This window comes from Cherax quadricarinatus, chromosome 13, assembly GCF_038502225.1.
Source record: "Cherax quadricarinatus isolate ZL_2023a chromosome 13, ASM3850222v1, whole genome shotgun sequence".
NCBI classification, from domain to species: domain Eukaryota; kingdom Metazoa; phylum Arthropoda; class Malacostraca; order Decapoda; family Parastacidae; genus Cherax; species Cherax quadricarinatus.
In genome coordinates, this window is record NC_091304.1 from 14,036,132 (window position 1) to 14,056,331 (window position 20,200).

The 20,200-nt window shown below is 45.7% G+C and overlaps 1 protein-coding gene across 1 annotated transcript; it reads right to left on the reverse strand.

Annotated features, from left to right (window-relative positions):
- Window positions 1-8,127: 8,127 nt before the first annotated feature.
- Window positions 8,128-11,998, reverse strand: LOC138852635 (cuticle protein 16.5-like). The gene is made up of 2 exons (XM_070084539.1): window positions 11,844-11,998; window positions 8,128-8,767 (listed from the first exon to the last, which is right to left on the reverse strand). The coding sequence occupies exons 1-2, from the start codon at window positions 11,853-11,855 to the stop codon at window positions 8,438-8,440; spliced, it is 342 nt and encodes a 113-aa protein (XP_069940640.1). The 5' UTR covers window positions 11,856-11,998; the 3' UTR covers window positions 8,128-8,437.
- Between the last annotated feature and the right edge of the window lie 8,202 nt (window positions 11,999-20,200).

A 20,200-nucleotide genomic window follows, 5' to 3' on the forward strand; every position in this document is an offset into this window, starting at 1 on the left:
ACAACCCTGGTTGCAAAAGATATCAAAAAAGATTTTGACACTGGCACGATAGGCTAAAGCACAAACTCTACTCTAACTTTAACCTGTCTCTCAGTACTCGTAAACTTTGTAATTTCTTAGATGACCGCACCGTGAGGATTAAATTCTAAGGCTGTTACTCTGACTATTTCACACTAAATGCTGTAGTGCCTCAGGGATCTGTCCTCTCCCCAACCCTCTACATTTTATACACTAACGACATACCAACGCCTGTATACCACAACACCATCACTCTAGGCTATGTAGATGACATAATACAGCTCATCATCCACTCTAGAACAGATTCACTCATACACAAAACACAAAATGAGGTCGATAGGATAGTCTTCTGGGAACAAAAATGGAGGATCAAATCCAATGCTGCAAAATTCTGCATTATATATTTCAACTACAGGAAACCTGATTCTCCATTATCTGTCGAGCTCAGAACAGCTGACACCCGCACTTACTTCCCTGTCACAAAATCTACTACTGCCCTCGGGGTCAATCTTGACCACCTTCTTTGTATACATACACACATCCACTCAAAAGCATGCCGTAGAAGCCTTTACAGATCTCTATAAACTACGGCATACCTCACAACGCACCGCAATACACCTCCACAAAACTTTAATACGACCTCTGATTACTTACTCTCCTCTAGCCCTCTCTCTCTCTCTCTCTCTCTCTCTTTCTCTTGCAGCAAAGACCAACAAACTTAAGCTGCAGCGTATCTAGAACAAAGCTCTGCGCTGGGTGTTTGATGTCAGCTGGGATGACTTCGTCACAAGCGAGTCACTCCATGCCCAGTCAAACATCCCTGCGCTGAACGTGTACTGGACAGACACATAGACAAACTAGACACACTATATGTATGACTACGAAACCTTTCAAGTTGACGAATACATTCGCAGACCTGCTAACCCACACAGTCTACTCTGCTCCTTGTATGCCCCTGCTCCTAACCCTATTTATCTTTAAAGGTTCATGCCAATTAGGCATGGACCTGTAAAGATATACCTTTTTTTAAAATCCCTCCTTCCTTACATCACCACTGGATTTTATCACAGGTACCATGGGCATGTGCGTTTTGGCGTCCACCCAATCCGTTTTGCCTTATCAGGCCTCCTCCTAACCACAACAGTCTCAGACCCACGATCGTATTAGCTGCTGGGTTAGGCCCTGGTACTATCCCTTCCGCACTATCCCTAGCGCACAAAATGCGTGCTAAAGGAATAACAGGAAAAGTCGGTCGATGGATCTATAATTTCCTCACTAACAGAACACAGAGAGTAGTAGTCAACAGAGTAAAGTCCGAGGCAGCCACGGTGAAAAGCTCTGTTCCACAAGGAACAGTACTCGCTCCCATCTTGTTCCTCATCCTTATATCTGACATAGACAAGGATGTCAGCCACAGCACCGTGTCTTCCTTTGCAGATGACACCCGAATCTGCATGACAGTGTCTTCCATTACAGACACTGCAAGGCTCCAGGCAGACATCAACCAAATCTTTCAGTGGGCTGCAGAAAACAATATGAAGTTCAACGATGAGAAATTTCAATTACTCAGATATGGTAAACACGAGGAAATTAAATCTTCATCAGAGTACAAAACAAATTCTGGCCACAAAATAGAGCGAAACACCAACGTCAAATACCTGGGAGTGATCATGTCGGAGGATCTCACCTTCAAGGACCATAACATTGTATCAATCGCATCTGCTAGAAAAATGACAGGATGGATAATGAGAACCTTCGAAACTAGGGATGCCAAGCCCATGATGACACTCTTCAGGTCACTTGTTCTATCTAGGCTGGAATATTGCTGCACACTAACAGCACCTTTCAAGGCAGGTGAAATTGCTGACCTAGAAAATGTACAGAGAACCTTCACGGCGCGCATAACGGAGATAAAACACCTCAATTACTGGGATCACTTGAGGTTCCTGAACCTGTATTCCCTGGAACGCAGGCGGGAGAGATACATGATTATATACACCTGGAAAATCCTAGAGGGACTAGTACCGAACTTGCACACGAAAATCACTCACTACGAAAGCAAAAGACTTGGCAGACGATGCAACATCCCCCCAATGAAAAGCAGGGGTGTCACTAGCACGTTAAGAGACCATACAATTAGTGTCAGGGGCCCGAGACTGTTCAACTGCCTCCCAGCATACATAAGGGTGATTACCAACAGACCCCTGGCAGTCTTCAAGCTGGCACTGGACAAGCACCTAAAGTCGGTTCCTGACCAGCCGGGCTGTGGCTCGTACGTTGGTTTGCGTGCAGCCAGCAGTAACAGCCTGGTTGATCAGGCTCTGATCCACCAGGAGGCCTGGTCACAGACCGGGCCGCGGGGGCGTTGACCCCCGGAACTCTCTCCAGGTAAACTCCATAACCTTCCTCTCACCAACCTACTCTTCCACTATCCCCACTTCCCCGCTCACCCCACAAGACACTTACCTATATTCTCTTGATCTTAAACTTGACGCTGAGTGTCCGCGGGCCGATCCCGGCAAGGGTGGAATCACTGGGTGTGCTTTCTTACACCTGGTGACCCCGTTCACCTAGCAAGCAAGAAGGTATCTGGACGTTAGTCGACTGGTGTAGGTCGCATCCTGGGGGACAAGATTTAAGGATCCCAATGGAAATAATATAGTTTCTCGATGACGCATTCCCTTTCTTGGGTTACCCTGGGTGGCTTACGCTCCGGGGTTAAAAATCCCAACAAAATCTTATCTTGTAAATGGTCCAAGTCAGACGAAAATGTCATCGTAAGCTTCCCTGAACTGAGTTATTTACCCGAACATTAAATAGAGATCAGCATTCTATGTAACTGTATTTGTGTATACCTGAATAAACTTACTTACTTACTTACTTACTTACTTACTTACAATAACAGGTAAAAGAATGTTAGCTATCCAAGAAATCACTCTCCTCCCTTTCTGTAGCTTCACTCATTAGATACCTTTTAGTTCTCTTTCCTGAAGTGGCTCATGCTAAGACGGGCTTTGATATGTTCAGGCAGTCTGTTCCACTCGCATGTTAGCGCACTTAGTTCACATATTGAGGTCCGTGGTTCGATTACCAGTACGGATGGAAACATTTGGGCGTGTTTCCATAAGACACCTGCTGTTCATGTTCACCTAACAGAAAGTAGGTTCCTGGGTGTTAGCCGATTGGTGTGGGTCGCATCCTGGAGGACAAAATTAACCTAAGTTGCCCGAGATGCCCTTCATAACAAGGGACTTTCTATACGGTATGTTATTGATGTCAGCTATGGTCTGTATGCGTTGTACGTGTACTTGTAGAAATAAAGATTATTATTATTATTATTATTATTATTATTATTATTATTATTATTATTATTATTATTATTATTATTATTATTATTATTAAACCTTATGGTACTGAATTCATTGATTGTGTAGCCAATAAGAAACCTGTTGTGAATATTGTGATTATCTGTTTGCAGGGGCTCTTAACGGGGAATATCCATACCCCTAGGGGATATCCATGCCCCTGGAGTTTACCTGGAGAGAGTTCCGGGGGTCAATGCCCCCGCGGCCCGGTCTGTGACCAGGCCTCCTGGTGGATCAGAGCCTGATCAACCAGGCTGTTACTGTTGACTGCACGCAAACCAACGTACGAGCCGCAGCCCGGCTGGTCAGGAACCGACTTTAGGTGCTTGTCCAGTGCCAGCTTGAAGACTGCCAGGGGTCTGTTGGTAATCCCCCTTATGTATGCTGGGAGGCAGTTGAACAGTCTCGGGCCCCTGACACTTATTGTATGGTCTCTTAACGTGCTAGTTACACCCCTGCTTTTCATTGGGGGGATGTTGCATCGTCTGCCAAGTCTTTTGCTTTCGTAGTGAGTGATTTTCGTGTGCAAATTCGGTACTAGTCCCTCTAGGATTTTCCAGGTGTATATAATCATGTATCTCTCCCGCCTGCGTTCCAGGGAATGCAGGTTCAGGAACTTCAAGCGCTCCCAGTAATTGAGGTGTTTTAACTCCGTTATGCGCACCGTGAAGGTTCTCTGTACATTTTCTAGGTCAGCAATTTCACCTGCCTTGAAAGGTGCTGTTAGTGTGCAGCAATATTCCAGCCTAGATAGAACAAGTGACCTGAAGAGTGTCATCATGGGCGTGGCCTCCCTAGTTTTGAAGGTTCTCATTATCCATCCTGTCATTTTTCTAGCAGATGCGATTGATACAATGTTATGGTCCTTGAAGGTGAGATCCTCCGACATGATCACTCCCAGGTCTTTGACGTTGGTGTTTCGCTCTATTTTGTGGCCAGAATTTGTTTTGTACTCTGATGAAGATTTAATTTCCTCGTGTTTGCCATATCTGAGTAATTGAAATTTCTCATCGTTAAACTTCATATTGTTTTCTGCAGCCCACTGAAAGATTTGGTTGATGTCCGCCTGGAGCCTTGCAGTGTCTGCAATGGAAGACACTGTCATGCAGATTTGGGGATATCCATACCCCTTGGGGATATCCATACCCCTTGGGGATATCCATACCCCTTGGGGATATCCATACCCCTTGGGGATATCCATACCCCTTGGGGATATCCATACCCCTTGGGGATATCCATACCCCTTGGGGATATCTATACCCCTTGGGGACATGGAGACCAAGTAATGGGGGTATGGGACTCGATATCTGAATAATTTACAAAAAAAATTGTGCTTAGATTAGAATAAAGTATCATCTGTTGTGTTGGTAGATGTCCATATGTGAAGTAAAACCAAGATATTGACATCTTTTTAAGTCACACTGATACCTAACAAAACTGGTGATGATGATAATGATTTTGACAATCTGGTGAAGGGCAATTAAAAAAAATATCACGGGTGGGGTTAGAACCCGCGATTAGAGAGTCATAAAACTCCAGACCGACGCGTTAGCCACTGGGCCAGCTGGCTACAATAAGATTCATCCAGTTAGGTATATTTATACACCATAGGAAGGTTAGCATAGGCACCACTGTGACCACAAATGCAAATTTTTACTGACGAATTCACTGGGGGTCTGTAATCGTAAACACATTTAAGACTCCCTGGTCTGTATGGTGTCTGGGAACAAAGCCAAGAATGCGCACTTCATCATAATGGTAAATGATATTCTCGCTAAAAAAAAAAAACAAGACGCGGGAAAATTTTTAGGCTTATACCTTGACAGCAATTTAAAGTTCAATACAAACACACAAACACGAGCGGGATTCCACAAGGGTCAGTCCTATGACTCGTGCTGTTTCTGGTACATGCGAAGGACATGACGGAAAGGACAGATTCAGAAGTGTCTCTGTTTGCAGACGATGTGAAGGTAAGGTGAAGTCAAGTGGACGAGGATCAGGTTGTTGTTGGAGACGTCTCGGCTTAGATCAGACGTCTCCAACAACAATTGTCCTCGAAGATTTGTTAAGTTATACCATGAATTAAGGAAAGATCCTGGACTTCACCTTACGAAAGCAGACAAAGCAAATGCGATAGTAATTACGGACAAGGCAGATTATAGGGCAAGAAGAAACGTGATATTAAGAGACAGGGAAACTCAAGCACCTCTTGACGAACATAGCTGACTTTGGATTCATCCAGAGACTGGTGCCACTTAGTGGAGAGGTTTAACAGCAGATCAGCAGCATAGTAACCTTTCCTGAAGCCATATTGACGGTCACAAAGTAGTGAGTGGTAGTCAAAAAACTCTGTAATTTGTCTTGAGATTTTTGTCTCAGTGATTGACAGGAGTGACACCGGTCTGTAGGTGCTGATTTCTGCTCTGCTCTTCTTTTTGTGAACAGGGACTACATTTGCCTCTTTCCATAGAGAGGGCCATTTACACTGTACTAGGCAGTGCTGAAAGATGCGAGTTAGAGGTGGTGCTAGCTGGTCTGCACATCTCAGCAATCTTCGGCTCAACTTGTCTGGGCTCACAGCGATTTAAGAAGGAAATGCACCTCTCTCTCTCTCTCTCTCTCTCTCTCTCTCTCTCTATATATATATATATATATATATATATATATATATATATATATATATATATATATATATATATATATATATATATATATATATATATATATATATATATATATATATATCTTGGTATAAACCTTGGTAACTGATACGGAGAAAATGGTTTAGAAAGACAAGTGAACAAACACTAGGACATATTTATTAGAAAACTTTTCGGTCCTGAAACCGAATAAATACGTCACAGTGTTTGTTCACGAGGTGGTCAGTCCTACACCTGAGGGACTGACCACCTTAAATACCATTTATCCAAGGCTGATGGACTGATGACATCAACTTCATTTTCAATACTGCACCTGTAGCCTCTGTATTTGACTGAAGAAGTCTACTGTGTAGGCGAAACGTTTCAACAATAAAGATACCCAACTGTTGCACATGTGTCTTAATCATCAGCCATGAGAGTAGATAAGATTGTAACCAAGTAATAAGCAGTGTATTGAGGGCTGATAAAATGCTTGAATTATCCTCTAATTGTATGTCTAGTTTATATTGTGGGTCAACCTGTGTGATGACATCTGGAGAGACGTCATCACACATTCTACGTCTGGAGAGACGTCATCACACATTCTACGTCTGGAGAGACGTCATCATAAATTCTACGTCTGGAGAGACGTCATCATACATTCTACGTCTGGAGAGACGTCATCACACATTCTACGTCTGGAGAGACGTCATCATACATTCTACGTCTGGAGAGACGTCATCACACATTCTACGTCTGGAGAGACGTCATCACACATTCTACGTCTGGAGAGACGTCATCACACATTCTACGTCTGGAGAGACGTCATCACACATTCTACGTCTGGAGAGACGTCATCACACATTCTACGTCTGGAGAGACGTCATCACACATTCTACGTCTGGAGAGACGTCATCACACATTCTACGTCTGGAGAGACGTCATCACACATTCTACGTCTGGAGAGACGTCATCACACATTCTACGTCTGGAGAGACGTCATCACACATTCTACGTCTGGAGAGACGTCATCACACATTCTACGTCTGGAGAGACGTCACCACACATTCTACGTCTGGAGAGACGTCATCACACATTCTACGTCTGGAGAGACGTCATCACACATTCTACGTCTGGAGAGACGTCATCACACATTCTACGTCTGGAGAGACGTCATCATACATTCTACGTCTGGAGAGACGTCATCATAAATTCTACGTCTGGAGAGACGTCATCATACATTCTACGTCTGGAGAGACGTCATCACACATTCTACGTCTGGAGAGACGTCATCACACATTCTACGTCTAGAGAGACGTAGACTGAGGGGAGATATCATCGAGGTGTATAAGTGGATGATGGGAATAAACAAAGGAGATATTAATAAAATACTGAGGATATCGAACCAGGTAAGAACCAAAAATAATGGATTTAGGTTAGATAAATTTAGATTTAGAAAGGACATAGGTAAGTACCGGCTTTCGAACAGAGTTGTGGATGCGTAGAACAATCTTCCGAGTAGGGTGATAGAGGTTAGCACCTTGGGTGACTTTAAAAAGTGATTGGACAAATATGAGTGGGAGGGGGCTGGATTTGATTGGTGTCGTGGGTAAGGGAATAAATTCTTGGTTAGCTTTGGTTAGTGTGGGTTTTGATAAGGACCTGCCTTGTATGGGTCAGAAGGCCTTCTGCAGTGTTCCTCCGTTCTTATTCTCTTATAAAATATCTGAAATCTTGTTCAAGGTTAGGCTACGTAAGGTTCGTCAGGAAACAGGACAAGTGTTTCCTGACGCGGGTCTTAGTCAAATGATGGAGCTTTTGGTCATCTGACCGAGGCCTTCCGCTGGCTTACCGGGCCACCCCTTTAAGAGTTAAGGTTATAATTATAACCACTAGTGTTCAAGATGTAACTATGGCAGCTGATACAAACCCATTGTGATTTCTGTTATTCTGTTCTTTTTTGGTACCACACAGTCTAAATTACTAGTGAACAATGAACTAGCTGCTGAGGTAGCGTAAAGTTAAGGTAAGGAAACCAGGGAACGGGTGAGTGGATGGAGTTCAAACCTCTGGCCAGTGCGCTAGGGAAGGAAAATAAGTCATCATAGTCTTTCTATATTTATATTTATAGAGGAAGACAGGAAGAAAGTGTTGGCGCGAGGAAGATGATGTGTGAGTCCGTGCTCTACCCCTCCTGGGTGTTAGTGTGGGCGGGGCACTAGCCTGGACCTGGGCGTGTCTGGCCGGAGTGGGCGTGGTTCCTGGCATCGTGGGCGTGATTTTAGAGCCCTGTGATTGTGGCTTACGCCGTCGTGGGCGGGTCTTGTTGGCGAGGGCGTGGTGTCCTGCGTCGCGGGCGTCATGGCTGGCGTGGTGGGCGTACAGCTACCGGTGTGTGAGCGTGCGGACGGGCGTCTAATACTTGATGACGTAGCCGTGTTGTTCAACCGGCTCTACGGCTACCTCAGTCTTGACACCTGTCTGCACCTGGTAAGGTGTAGGGGCCACCAGGGCAGGTGCGGCGGCGGCGTAGGTGAGGCCAGGAGCTGCGGCGTAGGTGAGGCCAGGAGCTGCGGCGTAGGTGAGGGCAGGTGAGATGCCGTGGAGGAGGGCGGGGTTAGCGGCGTAGGTGGCGACAGGCCAGCCAGAGTACTGGAGACCGGGGAAGTTGAAGCCAGGGAAAGGTAGGCCAGTTGTGTATACTGTTGCAGCAGCAGCAGCTGACACCACCATTGCCAGTACCACCTGTGAGGAGAGAAACAATATTCAGTACTTAGCTATAAGGAAGGGCACTTTCATGTTCTGTGGCCTCTCATAAACCACAGAGAACCACTGTGAGAAGCTAGTGGTCACTGAGAACCACTGTGAGAAGCTAGTGATCACTGAGAACCACTGTGAGAAGCTAGTGATCACTGAGAACCACTGTGAGAAGCTAGTGATCACTGAGAACCACTGTGAGAAGCTAGTGATCACTGAGAACCACTGTGAGAAGCTAGTGATCACTGAGAACCACTGTGAGAAGCTAGTGACCACTGAGAACCACTGTGAGAAGCTAGTGATCACTGAGAACCACTGTGAGAAGCTAGTGATCACTGAGAACCACTGTGAGAAGCTAGTGACCACTGAGAACCACTGTGAGAAGCTAGTGATCACTGAGAACCACTGTGAGAAGCTAGTGATCACTGAGAACCACTGTGAGAAGCTAGTGATCACTGAGAACCACTGTGAGAAGCTAGTGATCACTGAGAACCACTGTGAGAAGCTAGTGATCACTGAGAACCACTGTGAGAAGCTAGTGATCACTGAGAACCACTGTGAGAAGCTAGTGATCACTGAGAACCACTGTGAGAAGCTAGTGATCACTGAGAACCACTGTGAGAAGCTAGTGATCACTGAGAACCACTGTGAGAAGCTAGTGATCACTGAGAACCACTGTGAGAAGCTAGTGATCACTGAGAACCACTGTGAGAAGCTAGTGATCACTGAGAACCACTGTGAGAAGCTAGTGATCACTGAGAACCACTGTGAGAAGCTAGTGATCACTGAGAACCACTGTGAGAAGCTAGTGATCACTGAGAACCACTGTGAGAAGCTAGTGATCACTGAGAACCACTGTGAGAAGCTAGTGATCACTGAGAACCACTGTGAGAAGCTAGTGATCACTGAGAACCACTGTGAGAAGCTAGTGATCACTGAGAACCACTGTGAGAAGCTAGTGATCACTGAGAACCACTGTGAGAAGCTAGTGATCACTGAGAACCACTGTGAGAAGCTAGTGATCACTGAGAACCACTGTGAGAAGCTAGTGATCACTGAGAACCACTGTGAGAAGCTAGTGATCACTGAGAACCACTGTGAGAAGCTAGTGATCACTGAGAACCACTGTGAGAAGCTAGTGATCACTGAGAACCACTGTGAGAAGCTAGTGATCACTGAGAACCACTGTGAGAAGCTAGTGATCACTGAGAACCACTGTGAGAAGCTAGTGATCACTGAGAACCACTGTGAGAAGCTAGTGATCACTGAGAACCACTGTGAGAAGCTAGTGATCACTGAGAACCACTGTGAGAAGCTAGTGATCACTGAGAACCACTGTGAGAAGCTAGTGATCACTGAGAACCACTGTGAGAAGCTAGTGATCACTGAGAACCACTGTGAGAAGCTAGTGATCACTGAGAACCACTGTGAGAAGCTAGTGATCACTGAGAACCACTGTGAGAAGCTAGTGATCACTGAGAACCACTGTGAGAAGCTAGTGATCACTGAGAACCACTGTGAGAAGCTAGTGATCACTGAGAACCACTGTGAGAAGCTAGTGATCACTGAGAACCACTGTGAGAAGCTAGTGATCACTGAGAACCACTGTGAGAAGCTAGTGATCACTGAGAACCACTGTGAGAAGCTAGTGATCACTGAGAACCACTGTGAGAAGCTAGTGACCACTGAGAACCACTGTAACTATTGATCACCGAGTCAATGAATTTATCTATTGGTCGCAGAAAGTGGGAGAACTTAGGTCTATTGTGACTATACCCACACTAGTCGGCTAACACCTAGGTACCTATTTACTGCTAGGCGAACAGGGACAGCAGGTGCCTTAAGGAGACATCCCCTAATGTTATCACCCATACCGGGGATCGAACCACAGACCTCAGTGTGTGAGATGAGTGCACTTGCAACCGCCACTTCACTAGCCTCAGGCAGTGCTAGGGTGCTGCTGAGGGAGTCACTCTAGCCTCGGGCAGTGCTAGGGTGCTGCTGAGGGAGTCACTCTAGCCTCGGGCAGTGCTAGGGTGCTGCTGAGGGAGTCACTAGCCTCAGGCAGTGCTAGGGTGCTGCTGAGGGAGTCACTCTAGCCTCAGGCAGTGCTAGGGTGCTGCTGAGGGAGTCACTCTAGCCTCAGGCAGTGCTAGGGTGCTGCTGAGGGAGTCACTCTAGCCTCAGGCAGTGCTAGGGTGCTGCTGAGGGAGTCACTCTAGCCTTAGGCAGTGATAGGGTGCTGCTGAGGGAGTCACTAGCCTCGGGCAGTGCTAGGGTGCTGCTGAGGGAGTCACTCTAGCCTCAGGCAGTGCTAGGGTGCTGCTGAGGGAGTCACTAGCCTCGGGCAGTGCTAGGGTGCTGCTGAGGGAGTCACTAGCCTCAGGCAGTGCTAGGGTGCTGCTGAGGGAGTCACTAGCCTCAGGCAGTGCTAGGGTGCTGCTGAGGGAGTCACTAGCCTCAGGCAGTGCTAGGGTGCTGCTGAGGGAGTCACTCTAGCCTCAGGCAGTGCTAGGGTGCTGCTGAGGGAGTCACTCTAGCCTCAGGCAGTGCTAGGGTGCTGCTGAGGGAGTCACTAGCCTCAGGCAGTGCTAGGGTGCTGCTGAGGGAGTCACTCTAGCCTCAGGCAGTGCTAGGGTGCTGCTGAGCGGTGAGTCGTACGTTAGTTTCTTAAATATGGTGGAAAAACTAGAATCACTTGTTATAACGTTAGAGAGCGGAAAGCCAGTGGAAGAGTCTGGAGCACAGGAACACAAGCTCCACGGAGCCAGTCGTCATATAACTAACACCTACGTCAAGGGGTAACTTTCTCAGCATTGCTGGTCAATAATAAAAAAAAAACACTTGTGTACAGCTCTGGATATTTATTATTAGAAAATATTTCTCCTGGCGGAACGTTTTCTGTAATAAATATCCAAGAGTGTACACATGTGTCGTCCTCTAGTGGCTAACGCGACGGGCTGGAGTTTTGAGACTCTATGACCGCGGGTTCAATCCCGGCCGGGGGTATGGCCTCTCCTAGTATTAACCAGCACTTAAAAAAACACAGATAACTCTCACTCACAATCTTCATCATCTTGGCGAGTGCAGGTGTTGGGGAGGTGAATCCTCTGTGAAGGCGAAGTAGAATGATGATGAGAAGGTTGGTGACTGGGCCTTATATACCACTTGATTGCCCACCCATCGTACCTCCTTCAAGGTGAGGCTGGACCCCGCCCCCTGCCCTCAAGGGTTGTGCGTGAGGGCTGTACCAATACGGTCACACTGTTCTCCCTCCTTCCCTCTACCCATGATGCTCGGTTTGTAGATGTGGGTGTGGTTATATCTGTGATCAGGGACGGATCTACTATGACACTGATGAAGCTTAAGCTTCAGGGCCCTTAATCCCTGAGGAAGTTACTTTAGTCCACACTGCTTAATTTTGGGCCTGTTGTATGAGAAGGGGTTGCAAAGGGCCTCTCATAACAGTTCAAGCTTCAGGGTCCCAAAAATATAGGTCCGCCACAGACAGTGGCGGACCTATCACTGTTGGTAATGATGGCTGGAGATGCTAGTTGTAGACGTGGTGTTGTAATTAGTGACATTGGTGGCGGAGGTTTAGAGGGTGTGAATGCTGAGTAGGAACTCCAGTTTCTCACTGGTCATTCTGCCTTTTACATTGTCTATCCTTACTGGTTATTCCTACATTTTTCTTACTATTACTAATACTACTCCTACTTCTTTAACTACAAACTCTACGTCTACTTACTCTTTTTTCTACTGCCTCACTGCTGCTACAATTGGGATCCATTTGTCAGTGTGCAACTGGGAACTATCTCTCGGTGTAGAACTGGGAAGTTTAATGGGGACAAAACTCAGTGACTCCGTTATGGAAAACTTGAGGAAATAAAAGTTAAATCGGAATATAAAACAAGTTATAATCACACAATAGAATGAAAAACTAATATGAAGGACTTGCGAGTGATAATATAAAAGGATCTCACTTTCAAAGATCACAACAATGTACATTATTACATCTAGGAAAATGATAGGATGGATAATGAGAACTTTCAAAACAAGGGATGCCAAGCCAATTATGATCCTCTTTAAGTCATTTCTTCTTTCTAAGCTGGAGTACTGCTGTACACTAACAGCCTCTGTCAAAAGGTAGTCGATATTAAAGATCTGGAGAATATCCAGAGAGCGTTTACTGTACGTACAAGTACAGTTAAGCACTTCAGTTACTGGGACCGCTTAAAGACCCTTGACCTGTACTCCTTGGAACGCAGGCGAGAAAGATACATCATAATTCACACCTAGAAAATCCTAGAGGGACAAGTCCCAAATCTATGCACTCGGAAATCACTCCCGACAAAAGCAAAAGACTCGGCAGGCGATGCAATATCCTTCCAATCAAAGCAGGGGCGCCAAAAGTATGCTAAGAGAAAACACAGTAAGTATCAGGGCCCAAGACTGTTCACCTGCCTCCCAGAATACATAAGGGGGATTACTTATATACCCCTGGGTGTCTTCAAGAGGGAGCTGGACAGACACCTGACCAACCGGGTTGTGGTTCGTACGTTGGATTGCATGCGACTAGTAGTTACAGCCTGGTTGATCAGGCCCTGATTCACCTCGAAGCCTCGTTATGTTCTGGGGGCGTTGATCCCCGAAATATCCTCCAGGCGTACTCCAGGTAGATCTCTTGGTGTACAATTGGGACCCATTCTTCAGTGTAGAATCTCTCAGTGTACAACTGGTATATATGTTTCTCTGTAAAATATAATCATTAATTATCTCTCAGTGTGCAATGTAATTATCAACCAACTCTTAGTGAACAGTCGTCAGCTGTCTCTCAGAGACAGTGACAGGCTCTTTACCAGGACTGTAACAAGAGCAACATAAAGTGGACCGAGGCCATACCCATTCACTCCTTTAACAATTAATATTTGTGGGCAAGAAGCGGAGTGAGGCGAACACTGACGCACTGGGAACCGAGTCCATACATTGAGCTTAGCTTAATTAAATAACCTTACCGTGCAACTCACATCCACGATGAGGACGGCAGTCAAACCCGTACAAAGGCAAGTAATGGGACCAGGGACCTGGGGGAGGACGGAGGTCTATGTTTGGATAACTAGACTAGTTATAGTGGTAAATAAACTTATTAACTACTGTAGTAAATTGTTTATCGATAGAAAAGTTCAAAATTAGACATGACAGGGCTATTTCCAAAATTAAGAAACGGGATCAAGAGCTATAACTCATTTGCAAATTCAGATACGTAGTTAGTGACTAAGTGGTGGTTAAATACACACACACATACACACACACACACACACACACACACACACACACACACACACACACACACACACACACACACACACACACAGTAGGACTCCAAGAAATCAGAACAGGGGGGCACACCAGTAAGTGCTGGATGAGGTACATATAACCAAGGAGGAGGTGAAGAAGCTGCTATGCGAACTTGACACCTCAAAGGCGGTGGGACCAGACAACATCTCTCCATGGGTCCTTAAAGAGGGAGCAGAGATATTGTGTGAGCCATTAACAAAGATCTTCAACACATCATTTGAAACTGGGCAACTCCCTGAGGTATGGAAAAATGGCAAATGTAGTCCCAATTTTTTAGAAAGGGAGACAGACATGAGGCACTAAACTACAGACCTGTATCACTAACGTGTATAGTATGCAAGGTCATGGAGAAGATCATCAGGAGGAGAGTGGTGGGGCACCTGGAAAGAAAACAAGTGTATAATTGACAACCAGCACGGTTTTCAGGGAAGGAAAATCCTGTGTCACAAACCTATTAGAGTTTTATGACAAGGTGACAGAAGTAAGACAAGAGAGAGAGGGGTTGGATCGACTGCATATTTTTTGGACTGCAAGAAGGCCTTCGACACAGTTCCTCAGAAGAGGTTGCTGCAAAAGCTAGAGGATCAGGCACGCATAACAGGAAAGGCACTGCAATGGATCAGAGAATATCTGACAGGGAGGGCAACAACGAGTCATGGTACGCGACGAGGTTGTCAGAGTGGGCGCCTGTGACAAGCGGGGGTTCCACAGGGGTCAGTCCTAGGGACCTGTGCTGTTCTTGGTATATGTGAACGACATAACGGAAGGGATAGACTCAGAAGTGTCCTTGTTTGCAGATGATGCGAAGTTAATGAGAAGAATCAAATCGGACGAGGATCAGGCAGGACTACAAAGAGACCTGGACAGGCCTACAATGCCTGGTCCAGCAACTGGCTCCTTAAGAATTTAACCCTGCCAAATGCAAAGTCATGAAGATTGGGGAAGGGCAAAGAAGACCGCAGACACAATATAGTTTAGATGGCCAAAGACTGCAAACCTCACTCAAGGAAAAAGATCTGGGGGTGAGTATAACACCGAGCATATCTCCTGAGGCACACATCAATCAGATAACTGCTGCAGCATCCGGGCGCCTGGCAAACCTACGGATAGCGTTCCGATACCTCAGTAAGGATTCGTTTAGACTCTGTATACCATCTACGTCAGGCCCATACTGGAGTATGCAGCACCAGTTTGGAATCCACACCTAGTCAAGCACGTCAAGAAATTAGAGGAAGTGCAAAGGTTTGCAACAAGACTAGTCCCAGAGCTACGGGGATTGTCCTACGAAGAAAGGTTGAGGGAAATCGGCCTGACGACACTGGAGGACAGGAGGGTCAGGGGAGACATGATAACGACATATAAAATACTGCGCGGAATAGACGAGGTGGACAAAGACGGGATGTTCCAGAGATGGGACACAGACACAAGAGGTCACAATTGGAAGTTGAAGACTCAGATGAATCAAAGGGATGTTAGGAAGTATTTCTTCAGTCATAGAGTAGTCAGACCGTGGAATAGCCTAGAAAGTGACGTAGTGGAGGCAGGAACCATACATAGTTTTAAGGCGAGGTATGATAGAGCTCATGGGGGGGAGGAGAGAGAACCTAGTAGCAATCAGCGAAGAGGCGAGGCCAGGAGCTGTGAATCGACCCTGCAACCACAAATAGGTGAGTACAAATAGGTGAGGTACACACACACACACACACAAAGACCGTAAAATCAAAAGATTATGAAAATAGGATAAAATTATTATGTTATTCAGGATTATTATTATTTTATTATTATTATTATTATTAAATTACATTGATTAAAAACACTACCATTATTGATTATTCCACGTTACACCATTGATTATTACACCACTTATGGTACACCAGTTAAAATAAACCACTGATGGTCACCAAAACGTGACCACCATGATGGTACAGCCACGTATACCACTGGATATACCACTGATGGTACACCACGTGTACACCACTGATGGTACACCACGTGTACACCACTGATGGTACACCACTGATGGTACAGCACGTGTACACCACTGATGGTACACCACGTGTACACTTCTACTTGTATAACTACGTACAGATACTCACACACTTATGTACCTCACATATACATGGTTATGAGAAATATATTTTAAAAGAAGAAAAAGGTACAATACTTTGACTGGAACAATACACCAACAACCCGCACATGGAAGAAACTAATGACGATGTTTCGGTCTGACTTGGACCATTAACTAGTGAAACACTAGTTAATGATCCAAGTCGGACCCAGTTTCTTTCACGTGCGAATTATTTGTGTATCAACATTCTGAAAGGATAAACACAGAGATAATAACAGTGTTAAGATACGTGGCTGATATGTTGCTTGTTTCCTGGTCGGTAAAACTGCCCATACGACAAGTTCTCTGCCAACTGAGGACAGTTTTTTGCTCTTCTTTCCACACTGACTTTACTCCAGAGGGTGAAGTCACAAGGGCCTCTTTCCGCAAGCGTTCCTCCGAAGGGGAGACTAAGGAATTATATCAGTAGCATTTCTGGTAGACATCATAGTGTGAGACATCTGTGTAACATTAGTCATGGGTTCATTATTATTTTTAAACCACGCAGGAAGTGGTCAAAATTGACACTGTTCTCATCAGTGTATACATCGTAAACCGGGAATTCTTTTATGTAGAACTAGAAGAAAATTGTCGTCTTAATAAGCCGACAGTTATCGTCATAGTAATATCTGAGGTGATGATGGTCTCTGTTGACGCTACCATTTATATTCCAGGGTCGTCTTGGAGTATGCAGCACCACTAGGAAACCCACATCTCATTAAGCGTGTCAAGAAGCTGGAAAAAATGTTAAAGTTTGCAACTAGACTAGTTTTGGAGGTAGAGGGTGTGAGTTATGACTAGTTCTGGAGGTAGAGGGTGTGAGTTATGACTAGTTCTGGAGGTAGAGGGTGTGAGTTATGACTAGTTCTGGAGGTAGAGGGTGTGAGTTATGACTAGTTCTGGAGGTAGAGGGTGTGAGTTATGACTAGTTCTGGAGGTAGATGGTAGTGCTGAGTGGGTTCTTTCTGAGTTAGGGTTTATGATGCGGAGGTGGGGTGTAGTTTGACTAGTTCTGGAGGTAGAGGTGTGAGTTATGACTAGTTCTGGAGGAGGGGTGAGTTATTGACTAGGTTCTGGAGGTAGAGGGTGTGAGTTATGGACTTAGTTCTTGGAGGTAGGAGGTGTGAGTTATGTGGCTAGATCTGTGGAGGTAGAGGTGTGAAGTTATTTTGGTTACTTATGGATTTTTGAAGGCTGTGTAGAGATAAGATTTTGTTCGGATTTTTAACCCCGGAGGGTTAGCCACCCAGGATAACCCATGAAAGTCAGTGCGTCATCGAGGGACTGCCTGCCTTATTTCCATTGGGGGTCCTCAATTTTGTCCTCCAGGATGCGACCCACAACAGTCGACTAACACCCAGGTACCTGCTTGCTTGCTAAGTGAACAGGGACAGTAGGTGTAAGGAAACACACCCAGTATTCACCTAATTATGGCTGCAGAGGTCGATTCAAAGCTCCTGGCCCCGCCTCTACTAGGTCCACTCTCTCCATGCTGAGCTCTATCGTACCTCTTCTTAAAGCTATGTATGGATCCTGCCTCCACTACGTCACTTGCCAGACTATTCCACTTCCTGACAACTCTATGACTGAAGAAATACTTCCTAACATCTCTTTGACTCATATGAGTCTTCAATCTCCAGTTGTGACTCCTTGTTTCTGTGTCCTATCTCCGGAACATCCTGTACTCACCTAGTTGTGGTTGCAGGGGTCGATTCACAGCTCTGTGTGTGTGTGTGTGTGTGTGTGTGTGTGTGTGTGTGTGTGTGTGTGTGTGTGTGTGTGTGTGTGTGTGTGTGTACTCACCTAGTTGTGGTTGCAGGGGTCGATTCACAGCTTCTTGCCCCGCCTCTTCAACTGGCCGCTACCCGGTCACTCTTCCCGCTCCGTGAGCTTTATCATACCTCTTCTTAAAGCTATGTATGGATCCTGCCTCCACTACATCACATCACTGTGTGTGTGTGTGTGTGTGTGTGTGTGTGTGTGTGTGTGTGTGTGGTGACGTAACAACACTGTCAGGGCGTGGTCCAGTCTCAACGCTACTTGCATACCACTGCTACTACTGTTACCACCACCACTACCACTGCCGCCACCACCACCGCTGCAGCCAGCTTCAACAACAACAACAACAACAACACCTACAGCAACAACAACAACAACAACAACAACAACAACAGCAACAATGGCGACAAAGACAAGAATTGGCGAGTGGGTCGTCAGCCTTGAAGGAAGGTGTTTACTCTCGTAGCTTTCATTGATATAACTCAGAGTGATGATCCTCACTACACACATTCTGGAGTCAGGAGAGAGAGAGAGAGAGAGAGAGAGAGAGAGAGAGAGAGAGAGAGAGAGAGAGAGAGAGAGAGAGAGAGAGAGAGAGAGAGAGAGAGAGAGAGACACACAGACAGACAGACAGACAGAGAGAGAGAGAGAGAGAGAGAGAGAGAGAGAGAGAGAGAGAGAGAGAGAGAGAGAGAGAATAGTTATCTCACCTTCCACTACACAACCCGCACATGGGAGAGAGGAGCTTATGACAACGTTTCGGTCCGACTTGGACCATTTACAGTGTGACTTGTAAATGGTCCTAGTTGGACCGAAACGTCGTCTCAGGCGTGTTGTGTACTGTTCCAGTCACGGTATCTTGCCTTTTTGTACTCTCTCTCCACTACATAATCTCTGTACTGAACTGAAAAAAAAGCCACTGGTTGCAGATACTTCTGCATAATAAAATCACGCAGGTGTTGCACACGCAGGTGTTGCACACGCAGGTGTTGCACACGCAGGTGTTGCACACGCAGGTGTTGCACACGCAGGTGTTGCACACGTTTTATTGATCACAGTACCAGTATTACTTATCACTTAAATGTAAAGATATAGCTAAACTTAAACCGCTAATTGTCCTTCTTGTGGTATAATAGCCGTCTTGTGACTGTCTTTGTAGTGAGGCCATGACAACATCACCTCTGTATAACACGGTACTAGAGTGTAGCACCAGTGAAGGTTCTGGTGGAATGATAGTCTCACTAGAATGTAGCACCAGTGAAGGTTCTGGTGGAATGATAGTCTCACTAGAGTGTAGTACCAGTGAAGGTTCTGGTGGAATGATAGTCTCACTAGAGTGTAGTACCAGTGAAGGTTCTGGTGGAATGATAGTCTCACTAGAGTGTAGCACCAGTGAAGGTTCTGGTGGAATGATAGTCTCACTAGAGTGTAGCACCAGTGAAGGTTCTGGTGGAATGATAGTCTCACTAGAGTGTAGTACCAGTGAAGGTTCTGGTGGAATGATAGTCTCACTAGAGTGTAGTACCAGTGAAGGTTCTGGTGGAATGATAGTCTCACTAGAGTGTAGTACCAGTGAAGGTTCTGGTGGAATGATAGTCTCACTAGAGTGTAGCACCAGTGAAGGTTCTGGTGGAATGATAGTCTCACTAGAGTGTAGTACCAGTGAAGGTTCTGGTGGAATGATAGTCTCACTAGAGTGTAGCACCAGCGAAGGTTCTGGTGGAATGATAGTCTCACTAGAGTGTAGTACCAGTGAAGGTTCTGGTGGAATGATAAGTCTCACTAGAGTGTAGCACCAGCGAAGGTTCTGGTGGAATGATAGTCTCACTAGAGTGTAGTACCAGTGAAGGTTCTGGTGGAATGATAGTCTCACTAGAGTGTAGCACCAGTGAAGGTTCTGGTGGAATGATAGTCTCAACAGTGTAGGATCTTTTCCTTTTTATGCCAGGGTCCCCAGGTTTAGTTCCTTCAACCTCTCCTTATAGAGCATCTCTGTCAGTTCTGACACTAGCCTGGTTACAAACCTTGGGACCTTTTCAAGTTTTTTCGCATGTTTTATCAGCTGTACGCTCCATGCTGGGACTGCATACTCAACGTTTGTCGTACATATATATGGTTCTGAAGGATTCTTTATTCAAGTTACTAAGTGAATGCTATTCTGAGGCTTGCTAATCTTG